Raw genomic sequence first — 13,720 nt, 5'->3', positions numbered from 1 at the left:
GTGTGTGTGTGTGTGTGTGTGTGTGTGTGTGTGAGTCTGTCCCCCCAATATCGCTTGACAACCGATGCTGATGTGTTTACATCACCGTAACCTAGCACTTCGGCAAAAGAGACCGATAGAATAAGTACTAGGCTTACAAAGAATAAGTCCTGGGGTCGATTTGCTCGACTAAAGGCGGTGTTCCAGCATGGCCACAGTCAAATGACTGAAACAATAAAAGAGTAAAAGAGTAAGATATTTTCATCTTGCTATCGAACACACTTTCTTATCTTATTTAAGCTGTCATATAACTGTGCTAGTGAAATGTCTGTTTTCTTCAACATACATTCTGAATGTGGCTAAGAGTGTATATTACATATATGCATTCTGCATACACCTCAAAACTCCTTCTCGCAAATAGGTCATTAAGACATACGACTTTTAACTATATGTATAGGAAGGGCATCCAGCTGTAGAAACTCTGCCAAATTAGATTGGAACCTGGTGTAGCCATCCGGTTGCACCAGTCCTCAGTCAAATCGTCCAACTCATGCTAGCATGGAAAGCGGACATTAAACGATGATGATGATGATGATGATTATATGTATATATAATTATACTCAAATCTATATGACTGACCATAACCTGTAACCTGTCAAAACGCAGCCAAACCTAATGTTTATAACTGATGACATATATACCTACAACAGTAAACAATTATAGTTGGTGACAACCTGACATTCAGAGTAGTTGTATTTTCAACATCCTTAAACAACCCTTCTGCAGGGACTTTTTGAGTGGGATGGGCTACTCAACCTGAAGAAAGTTCTAACTGGGCCCCACCTGCAAGGTCATGCGCTGTTTATCTTGATATGGGGTCACAATGTTGTGCATGTGTCTGGTTTATCCTTATCAGATAGGAAGTCATGATGAGTCTATCTGGCTTCGAATATTTGTACCCCAGTATCACTTTGAGGGCAGGCTTTGCTCTCTCACTCAATAATAATAAATAAAAATGTTCTGGGATTGATTTTTTAACTAAAACCCTTTAAGTTGATACGCTAACATGGCTGCAGTGCAATGACTGAATGAATGAAATTTAAAAAATAAAACGTTAATACTTAAATATGTGATTAAACTCAAATGAAATATAATATGATAACATTTAACATACCTGGCTTTTCAGTTGTAATAGCATCTTCTAATTTGTCTTCATACTCTTTGGCTATTTGAATCATTTTAGCCTGAAATTGCAATGAAAATTAATTACTACTGTTCCTTGGATTTTATGGTGGATTAGTTTTGTGACTCACTATGCAAACTGAAATTATGTAGATCAACATATATATATGTGTGTGTGTGTGTGTGAGTCAACTGATAGTGCTTTGCCAATGGCTAAAAGTTGTTTGACACTTATTTCTAGCAATGCTGGTGCTGACTTGCACCCTGAGTCACTTTAATGATGACTATACTTCTGCCTTTTGGTTTTAAATTGCGATTGACCACTTTAATAATTTACATGTATATACCAGTTGCGTAGATAACCGGTCCTAAATTCTCTGTGTTCCACTGGTACACGTCTTGCTTTCTGTTGTTTTTCTAATCTTTTAGGATTGCCCTCTTAGCAATACACATCATTTGTGTTCTTTTGGCCTTGAGGTTGTATTCTGCTTGTTTCTTATCTATTTCACGTTTGTCTGTCATCCATCATCTTAAATTACATTTATTCACTTTCCTATGTTAACTTCTGTAGTGCTTGTTATCCAATGAGAGAAACAAATGGAAAACAGGACAAGTAACACAAAGAACAATCCTTCATCAGTTGTCAGCTGTCCATCTACTCTTCATTTCGAGCACTTTATGACAATATGAGTCTTCGAAGGCAGTTGCTCCCACAAAAGCCAAAATAGAATTTGGGATTTATGGAGGGTCAAAGTTGGTAACAAAAACAGTGGAGATATAAAAGGAAATCCAATGAAAACAAACAAGGAGGGTCGTTAGACCAGATGAAGGTAGAATAGCAAGTGCTGGAGAAATATTTTTTTTGACAAGAGAAAGGATAGAAGAGAGAGATATATAGGATACGTACAGTCTTTACGACAGCCCTAAAGGAAAAGAAAGATTATTAAATGAGGAAAAGAAAGGTGGGCGATGGTCACGTGTAAGCAACAAGAAGGAGTAAAGGAAAAAGAGGGAGAGAGAGAGAGAGAGAGACAGACAGAAAATGGTGAAGAGGAGAAAAAAGGAATTAGAGAAAGGATGAGAGAGAAAATGATAGGGGAAGAGAACAGTATAGAGTAGAGTTGCATCAAAAATATGAAGATAAACTTACTTGGAAATGGATGCATGGTGTTCAATCAGATAGTAATATAAATAATATATATATATATATATATATATATATATATATTTATATATATATATATATATATACATATATATATATATATGCATATATATATATATGCATATATATACATATGCATATATATACATATATATACATATATGCATATATACATACATATATATATATATGCATATATACATACATATATATATATATATATGCATATATACATACATATATATATATGCATATATATATACATATGTATATATGCATATATACATACATATATATATATGCATATATACATATATATATATGCATATATATACATATCTATATGCATATATATACATATACATATCTATATATATGCATATATATATATATATATATACATACATATATATATACATACATACATATATATATACATATATATATATACATATACATATATATATACACCCACACACATACACATATACATATAGTGTAGGTATCAATTAGAGGGGTTTAATACCTCTAAGGGATAATTAAATCCAGAGTCGCTCCTGGCTATTAGCTGGGTAGGTACAGTCTTTTGTAAGGTTGTGCGGTAACAGGTGGTTCGGTAGGTAAACCGGAGTTTAGGTCATATAGGACAAGAAAATGGATATAATAACAAAGGGGAATTCGTAGTTTTCGCTGGTATGTCTGTAATTAAATAGATATCAAAGAAGGAAGTAGCAGAGGTGAGGGTAGTTCTGCTTCTCCCTTCTTTGTTATTCTATTTGGAGTTTCCCATTGTTATTATATCCATTTTCTTCTCCTATATATATATATGGTACAGGACGTCACAAACCATAAACAACATGAAATACGATTAGAAATGAGTTCAATATGCAAACAACAAGAGAAACAAATGGAAAACAGGACAAATAACTAAAAGAATGATCTTTGACCAGTTGTCAGCTGTCCATCTACTCCTCATTCCAAGCAATGAACAACAATATGAGTCGTCGAAGTCCTGTTTTTGCTACCAAATTTGACCCTCCATAAATCCCAAATTTTATTTTGGCTTTTGTGGGAGCAACTGCCTTCAAAGACCCATATTGTTGTTTAATGCTCGAAATGAGGAGCAGATGGACAGCCGACAAATGATGAAGGTTTATTCTTTATGTTATTTGTCCTGTTTTCCATTTGTTTCTCTTGTTTGTGTATTCAATTCATTTGTTTTCGTATTTCATGTTGTTTACGGCTTGTGATATCCTGTACCCATAGTACACATATATGCATATATATATATATATGTAAGTATATATATATATATATATATATATATATATATATATATATATATATATAAAGGTTATGAAGGGTAATGGAGTCAACCAGACCCTAAAGATATGGGTACTACCGAGTAAGTGCTGTATACCGACTAGTTTCGCCCCAGATGTGGTTGTAACATGAATGGGGAATATAATATGGGTCATGTATTAGCGTATGTATATATAAAAAAGAATGAGATAAAGAGACCAATGGCATAAGTAAAATTATATTTTATGTAGAATGTCTTACAGCTGTTTCAGGGAAAATTCAAAGTATCCCTTTGAAGAGATACTTTGAATTTTTCCTGAAACAGCTTTAAGACATTCTACATCATCATCATCATCATCGTCGTCGTTTAACGTCCGCTTTCCATGCTAGCATGGGTTGGACGATTTGACTGAGGACTGGTGAAACCAGATGGCTACACCAGGTTCCAATCTACATAAAATATAATTTTACTTATGCCATTGGTCTCTTTATCTCATTCTTTTTATATATATATATATATATATATATATATATATATATATTCTTTAAATTATTATTTGACTGAACGCCACTCGTCCATTTCCAAGTAAATTTGTAATAATCTGGTAATAATCATATATTAATTAATTGTCCACGTTAGTGGTCAACGTTATTTTTTAAAAATGTACCTTAATCCCCTGAGATTCTGAATCTCTTTGATTCTTTAGATGTGCTGGCCTCCTGATAATTAATCGATATTAATTAATATATGATTATTACCAGATTTTATAATAATATTTTACCCATTACCCATGTTCTCATACTGAATATATACGACGCAGTAAATATTTTCTGCAGATATATTCCTGGAATTAGCGCGCCAAAACGAAGACTTTTGAATTTTACCATTAAGCTGTAATTAGCAGAACCATATGCACGCGCACCCATGGCGGTGGGCAACTCTGTATACGATTCTGATGATTGCGGTTACATTACAAATCAGGCTGAAGAGGAATGGACAAATGGTAAGATTTATTAAATCCGAAACCGGTTCCTGTTTAAGAATGCTTTTTTAGGTGAATTTAAATGTCTTGCCCGCTCACGTTTTGGTATGCTGCTATATTTCATGTTGAGAACAATTTAGGTCTTAATAGACACAAGATGTGATCTATTTCTAGCACATTAATTGTCCACGTTAGTGGTCAACGTTATTTTTTTTAAATGTACATACATATATATGTATATATATATATATATATATATATATATATATATATATATATATATATATATGTCAACAAAATAGGAAAATAGATTTTTTGGTATTTTCCATATTTCTGTTTTGTTTATTCAACAACTCTCCAAATAATATTTCCATACTCTTCAATTTTAATGTGTTTTGATTTACATACAACAGTAATAATGGATACATATTGATTGTAACAATGGAATAAGCAGATGTGCTTCAAGAGGAAACAGCTGGGATTTAACTTAACAACGTATATTAAATATATATATACATATATAAAATCATGACAGACAAATAGTTTGATGAAACTTTATTTAACAGTCTTCATAAATTTTGTCACTAAATACTTTTATTTAGTTTTAGTTTGTTATTATTATCATTATATTGTTTTTTCTATGTTTATGATCTTTTATTTTCTAGATTTTTAGTAATAAATACATCTCTTTTCTTTTATTGTACTACTAATATCTATTAGTTACTATTTACTTATATAACTAAAATTTCCTTCCATTTATTAGAAAATCCTCTTTTAAATTTACATCAATTTTATTATTTATTGTCTTCTAAAATCTTCTAAAATCTACCATTTGAAAAAGACTTTCTTTCACCTGAGGATGTAGCATAATTTCTGCATTATTTTGAAGGATTTTTGTATTTTGCATTAATACAAGCATGTAAGTTATTTATTTATTATTAAATATAATAATATAAATTATTTACATGTTTTTCAGTTATGAAACAATTTGTTGTGATATTAGAATTTTCTTATTGTTAAATAAAATTTCATCATACAATTTCTCTGTCATTTATGACTTTATACACACTCCTTATCATTTTCTCTTGTATCATACTATATATTGCATATGTTTTGTAGAATGATACACTGAGCTTTTTTTTTATGAGAACTACCAAATTAATTGCATCCATATATCGACTTAAATATATATATATATATATTTATATATATATATATATATATACAAATATACAGAATGCGATGGGTAAATTGTCACCATTTTGGTTTCAATTTCTCGCATGCGCATTGATTGTTTTTGATTTTGTTGACTACACAATATAGTAGGGTCAGTTGGGCACCATCTATGAGAAGAACAACACCACAACACAATTCACTCTGTCAGAAATTTGGAAATGACATGGCATACTGCTTGGAATTTGCACTAGAAGCACCAATGTGAACATTTCAGAGTGTTTGGGTGTCAATCTGAGGACTGTATAGAGGATTCAGAAAAAGCTGCATGAGTCTAATGGTGATTATGAAAGTATGGCAGCTTGGGAAACTCACTCTGACGATTCTGATAAGAAAAGAAGTGAATTTGTTGGTGAGATCCAGGCCACGATTGAGAACAAACCCTCCAAGTCAATGAGGTACATTGTCAGGGACATGGGCATGCATGAGTTTCTTATCAGGCAGGTAGTGCATGAAGACATTTGGTATTCCTCATACAATTTTTACCCCAAGCCATCAAAGACAAGATGAAAGAACTCATTATGAAGCTTTTGAACAAACTCAATGTATATATATATATATATACACACACACACACACACACACACACACACACACACACACACACACACACACACATATGCTGAGACCTTTGTCATTATGCCATGCTTTAGAAAACCCATCATGCCAAGTAGAATCGTAGTGGTAACAGATACTGGTGTTACACAAATGTGTTGGTGGCATGTAAAAACAACCATTACACTCCTGGAGTGGTTGGTGTTAGGAAGGGCATCCAGTCGTAGAAACCATGCCAAACCAGACTGGTGCAGCCTTCCAGCTTGTCAGCCCTGGTCAAACCGTCCAGCCCATGCCAGCATAGACAATGAACATTAAATGATGATGATGACGATGATGATACACACACAAACACACACACATATATATATATATATACACACACACACATATATATGTATATATATATATATATATATATATATATATATATATATATATATACACACACACACACATACACACTCACAAAATTATATATATATGCATACATACACACACAAAATCATATATACTGGATCATCCCATAAATAATGTGGTTTTTTAAATAGCATGAACTAAAATTCAGAGGGGAATGGGATAAACTGCCTGCATCAACTTTCAATAAAAGCAGGTAGTAATTTTACCTTGTGCTTATTCTTAGTACAAACTGTGAAGAGTGCAGTTCGATTTTAACAGTTATTTTTTCAAAGCTATAATGGAAGTGACACAGGAACATATGCGGCATATTTTGCTTTGTGAGTTCGATAAAGAAATTACACAATGGTAAGTGTGAGGAATATTAATGCAGTATATGAGGATCAGACAATATGCATAAGCCAGTGTCAATGGTGGTTCCAGAAATTCCGAGCCAGAAACTACAGTGTAGATGAGCCTCATCCTGGAAGATCTGTAGAGCTTGATGGGGATGTCCTGCAAACCCTGGTGGAACAAAATCCTACTGTAACTGTTAAGGAACTAGCAGAATAGCTTGGATTTGGTCATTCAACCATTCATCAACACCTGTGTGCCATCAGGAAAGTCAGCAATTTAGATCAATGGGTTCCTCACATACTTTCTGAGTCTAATCATGCACAGAGAGTAAATGTGTGCCCAAAGACAGTGGGTAAGAAAAGGAGAAATATCAGCACCCCAAGCTAAAGAAGGTCTTCACCCATGTATAGTGTTGTTATCTGTTTGGTGGGACATGAAAGATTTAGTCCACTTTGGACTTTTAAACCCAAACCAAATGATAACAAAGGAGTTCTACTGTGAACAGCTTTGGTTTCAAGACAAAAGGTGTTCTTCCATCAGGATAATGCTTGGCCATGTAGAGTGAGGATGACATTCCAAAGGCTGGAGCAGTTTCAATGGGAAACGATGCCCACCCACCATATTCACCAGACATTGCCCCATCTTAATATCATTTATTCTGCAGTCTTCAAAATTATGAATTCTGTAGACGAAGTCAGAACAGTAGTGGAGGAGTATTTTTACTCACGCACAAGTGAATTTTCGAAGAGGAGCCTTGCAAGATTACCAGATAGATGGAAGAGCATTGTAGAAAATGAAGGAGAGTATATTTTAGATTAAAAAAGAACTTTGCTTATCTTAATTTTGAAAAATAAAAGAAGTATAAAAAAATTACATAATTAATAGGATGATCCAATTTATGTATACACACAGACACACACACAAAAGAACTTGTAATATTGGGCTTTACCTTCCATCCAAAATAATAGAGTTTTTTTCCATTGTTTCCATTATACTACTATGTTTGATGTATGTTTTAAAGTTATTGAAAATTTAGTAATTATATACACTCTGATATTTTTCTTCATTTCATTTAAATGTTCTAAGACTTTCTGTAATAATATTAAACTGTTTTTCAGTTTCTCTTGAACTCTTTTTATTTTGCAATTGATTTAATATTTCCAGAGAAACTGACATTTTTCACAGTTGGGATTATACTATTCTATCTTTAAAATATTTACTAAAATGCAAAAAAAAAATATGATGACCAACTTATGTGTTAGACTTGAACATGGTCTACTTCCATTACTGAAGCATTGAAATGAAGGTAAAAATGAAACTCTAAATTGGTAACGACAAAGAAGAAGAAGAAGTAGTAGTAGTAGTAGTAGTAGTAGTAGTAGTAGTAGTAGTAGTAGTAGCAGCAGCAGTAGCAGTAGTAGTAGTAGAAGCAGCAGCATCAGTAGTGGAAGCAGCAGCAGCAGCAATAGTAGTAGTAGTCCTTTGTCTTCATTGGTGCTGACAGCAGTGGCATCATCATCATCATCATCATCATCATCATCATTTAGTGTCTGCTTTCCATGCTGGCATGGGTTAGATGGTTTGACTGGGGCTTGTAAACCAGAGAGCTGTACCAGGTTCCAGTCTTATTTGGCTTGGTTTCTTGAGTTGGACACCTTTCCTAATGCCAACCACTAGTGGGTGCCTTCCTAATGCCAACCAGTAGTGGGAGCCTTTTATGTGTCACCAGCACAGGTGCCTTTTACATGTTACTAGCACTGGCCACAACTAACCTTAACCCTAACCCTAACTATGATTTCACTTGGCTCAACAAGTCTTCTCAAGCACAGCAAATCACCAAAGGTCTCAATCACTTATCATTTTCCTTGTGAGACCCAACTTTCAAAACTCATGCTTCACCACCTCGTCCCATGTCTTCCTGGGTCTCTTCCGAAGGGTTCTTTTCACAAAAAAAAATATAATAAAATTTGATCAAAACCAGAATCACACTAAAGTGAATCTTTACAAAACAAGGGCCATATAAATCAAGGGTCAATTGTAAATGGTACCTTTCACCACAAATAATATTCTTATGCTTCAAGGCAGCAAATTGGCAGAATTGTTAGCATGTCAGGCAAAATACTTTGCAGCATTTTGTCCATCCTTATGTCCTGAGTTCAAATTCTGTTGTGGTTGATTTTACCCTTCATCCTTTTGGGGGTCGATAAAATAAGTACCAGCAGAAGACTGGGGTTGATATAACCGATTAACTCCAACCCCTGAAATTCCTGTTCTTGTGCCAAAATTTGAAATCAATATTCTTTTGTTTCTTGCTTTTCTGTCTTTTATTCAAAAGACAGAAAAACTTTTAAAAATTAAAACTAATTAACAATTATACAGAAACAAATCTCTTTCAGTTTGGGTGACTGAGATAATAACAGTCAGATAATTTAAGATCACAATTCAATCCATGTGACATGATTTAAGCCCTCATCATTGATCTAGAAACCATGTACCTATACCACTCAGAAATATTATTTAAAATTTGATTAGTGATATAATTGTCCTGTGAGGATTATATATATTTTAAAGTCAGTAATTATGAGTGCAATGGAATTTTTTTGTATGTGAGAAACAAGGAATAAATAATTTATATTCCTCAATCAATAAATGACTTTTTATCTCCTTGCCTTTAAGATACAGGAATTAATGAGAAAATAATTATTTTGTGAGTTACTGGAAAATGTCAAATTAAAATTTAGCAAAATTCTGAGATTAGCCTTGTCTCTTATTTAACAGAAAAACACTCAAGGCTTTGAAACAAATTTGGCTGGTTTATTAGCAAACGTAATAATAGGATTGAATTTATAACTTTTGGCAATTTAGGGAAGTAATTGTAATATATAGTGTGAGCCAAATTATCATAATTGTAGGACAACATTAGTCTTCTGTTCTTTACAGTGAATTAAGGTGTGATAGTGGAAGACTCCTAGATGGAGGAAATGAATATACGGACAATAAAACAATCATTAATGTTGAGATGAGCATTTCTATAATCAAACAGCCACAGGAATTCAGAACATACGTTAGCAGAAAGCACATGTGAATCCTATCTAAAGAAACAGTAGCTTCTAATTTGCCTCCTAGAAATGAGATGCAGGCAGGCAAATTTGACATAAGCCTATATACAATGACTAATAATGAAAGTTATATCTCATTAATGAAGAAGCAGCAAATTCTCTCTTCTACCATAATTTCTTCACTTATCCTTTCTCACCAAAGCTGACAATCTTAAGGTGACAATGAAATACATTTTAAAATATTTGAGTACCACATTATATCACTATAAGACAGAGCTTTACTGAAGAGTTTCTGTAACATGTTACATGAGAACATCTTATTAAGCATCTGTTGCTCACCAACTTTTCCTTCTAGAAGTCAAAGGACATTGGGATAGGCCTTCAATGTCTCTCAGTGAAGCATAGCCAATTCTGAGAGAGTGAAATTGAGAGAAACAGAGAAAAATAGACCCCAGTACTTGGCACATGGCCTAGTGGTTAGGGTGTTGCATACATGTTCTTTTGATCATGGTTTCAAATCTCAGACCCAGTGGTGTGTTGTGCTTTTGAGCAAAACACTTTGTTTTTATGTTGCTCCAGTTCACTCAGATGTAAACGACCAACCCTCTGATGGACTTGTGTCCTGCTTGACAAGAACATGAGCTCAGTATGCCAGAGAAAGAGGTCATAGGACTTGAGACAGTATTTACCTAGTTGCTACTTTATTTATGCTTAAGTGAGTTTATATGTCACTGTACACCACTATAAAAAGTAGCATGCCCCAGTGGTAAGGGTGTTGAACCTACAATCATAAGGCCATGGGTTAAATTCCTGAACTGGGTGGTATGTTATGTTCTTGAACATAACTTGCACATATGCAAAGACACACACACACACACAGATATACATATATACATCAGTTTCCGTCTACCAAATCCATTCACAAGGCCTTGGTTGGCCAGGAGCTATAGTAGAAGACACTTGCTCAAGATATCATGCAGTGGGACTGAACCTGTAACCATGTGATTGGGAAGTAAACTGCTTACCAGACAACAATGCCACAATGTTTTGAATTAATCAGGCATTATCGCGTAGCTTCAGTATTTTGATGATGTGATGGTACATTTTTAGAATGACATTGTAAGGTAGGAGTGAAAGGCTGGATCTGGCCAGTTTAAACATAAAACAGGTGGAATATTTGAGCTGGTTATGGCTGGTTTTAATACTAAATTGTTAAGCTTTGCGACTCTACCAAGATAAGATTTAGTGTTTTATAAAACCATTCACTTACTTTGAGTGGCTTCAGGTATTCAATTTCCGCTATTAATTTATCAAAAGCCACTTCATATTGATTTTTTATACGCAACAGCAATGGTTTATATGTTACAAATTTCTCAATCAAATAGTCAAAGACTCTCTGGTGAATCTGTAAACAGAAAGATAAAAACTGAAGTTAATATTCTTTAATTCTTTTATTTGTTTTAGTTGTTAGGTTGTAGTATTAAGCTAAAACCTTGTAGGGTTTTAGCTTGATGAATAGACACCAGTACTCATTTTGTCTTAAAGCCTTGTATTTATTGTCAGTCTGTCTTGCTGAGCAGCTAAGTTACTGGAATGTAAACAAAACAACACTGATTGTCAAGCAGTGATATTATGCTCAGGTCATATAAATATAAAAAGTGGATTTGGTAGACGGAAACTGAAAGAAGCCCATTGTATATAAATATATATGTGTATTTGTGTGTGTGTTTGTCCCCTACCCCTATCACTTGACAACTGATGTTGGTACGTTTACGTACCTGTAACTTACCAGTCCGGTGGAAGAGACTGATAGAATAAGTACCATGCTTATAAAGAATAAGCTGATTTCTTTGACTAAAAAGGCAGTGCTCCAGCATGACCACAAGCAAATGATTGAAACAAGTAAAAGAAAAGAAGAATATATATATATATATGTATGTATATATATATATATATATATATATATATATATATATATATATATATATATACAAATATACTAGCTGGCACACCCGATAATTCCTGGGAAAGTGAGGCTTATCCCCTGGTTCCGTTCCCATAATTGTTTTGCTAATCCAATAACAACAATACAAAATATGTAGCCCTTAAAATGGGTTTTTTTTTGCATTTACAGAGAACAGCAAACTGTCTTACATAGGATCTTGTTTTCAGGAATTCCTAATAAGTTATGAATACCCAAATTATGAAGTCAGTTATGTAATAACATGAAATTAGTTACCCAATAGTAAGAATTCAAATAAAGTAGTCCCGAAAAGGGCTTTAATGCATTCCCAGAGTATATAGAACTTAGGAGGAAATACCAGTAAGGTATGCATACTAAAATCATGAAGCATGTTATGTAATAACAGGCTAATCAGATATGAAATAATAACAATTTAAAGTAAATAACTCTCAAAGGGCTTTTGTGCACCAGTGTTGGTATATTTGTGAATAAGTCACTAACCAAAATAAGTGGCTCTATTGTTTAGGAAAATACTATTTACTTTTTTAAGGGTTGGACTGGATAAATTGCGAAAATAACTCTAACAATTCAAATACTAAGAAATAAGCATACTCAATTTGATTTATACCAAATGATTTAGGAAATTGAATGGGTTATTTCCCTAGGCTGCTAAAATGAAATATATTAGATATATATAAGGATCCATTCCAGGGGCCCTATTATCGATGTTTTTTCAACAATTTGAGTATGCCATGAGGTTTCCAGACATGAATTCTACTCACATATCAAGTTTCATCAAAATCGATAAAGCGATGTAGCTAACAATTCCACAGACAGAATTTGCCCAATATGTAGTAGATATAATATAATATGTATATAGTATATAGCATATATGTGTGTATGTATATATATAACCCATGCCAGCATGGAACATTAATGTTAAATGATGATGATGTTACACACACATACACACACACATGTATATAGATGTGCTTAAAGTTATATATAATGTGCACATTAAGTTACATGTGTGTGTATGAATACAACAGGCTTCTTTTCAGCTTCTGTCAACCAAATCCACTTACTATAGTCCCAGCAAGAAAAATTTACAAGGAAGTTGGGAGGCAGGGTGGGAGGGAATGTCATATGATCTGAGTGTTATGCAAATACAATATATCATAGGAGAAAAACAATGGGTTTTGCTGAAAGACAGATGATTAAAGAAAGTAACAAAGACTGTGATCCAAGCTGTACAAGAAGAAGTAATTAAAACATACCCTATAAAAATGGAAATAGATAGAAAGTTGAACAAGATAATTAATGTTGGATGTCTACCAAAATAGATATGATGATAGTGGGTAGAGAGAACAAGAAGACATACAATAAAGAAAGAAAACATGTGAACTATGAAAGGAAACCTGAAGTCAAAGTGGGTGGAAAGTCATATCAGTGACAGGCAGAATCTGTTACTAAAATGAATGATTATGATCTTGTAGGATTTCTCAGCACAAACTGAAGGTATGATAGAAGTTACCATATAGAATCC

General features: G+C 33.4%; 1 protein-coding gene across 4 annotated transcripts in view; it reads right to left on the bottom strand.

Moving 5' to 3' along the window:
• Positions 1–13,720, bottom strand: part of LOC106875477 (translin-associated factor X-interacting protein 1) — a 153,293-nt gene that overhangs the window by 129,400 nt on the left and 10,173 nt on the right. For all 4 annotated transcript variants that reach the window (XM_014923636.3, XM_089351163.1, XM_089351165.1 and 1 more), the window contains exons 4-5: positions 11,482–11,616; positions 1,154–1,223 (exon numbers count right to left, since the gene is read on the bottom strand). In XM_014923636.3, the coding sequence (XP_014779122.1) occupies positions 1,154–1,223; positions 11,482–11,616 (205 nt within the window). The remainder of the gene's footprint in view (positions 1–1,153; positions 1,224–11,481; positions 11,617–13,720) is intronic.

The sequence above is a fragment of the Octopus bimaculoides genome, chromosome 4 (genome assembly GCF_046866305.1).
Source record: "Octopus bimaculoides isolate indiv1 chromosome 4, ASM4686630v1, whole genome shotgun sequence".
Taxonomy (NCBI): Eukaryota; Metazoa; Mollusca; class Cephalopoda; order Octopoda; family Octopodidae; genus Octopus; species Octopus bimaculoides.
The sequence above is the reverse complement of the archived record's forward strand: the minus strand, read 5'-3'. Positions and strand labels throughout refer to the sequence as shown.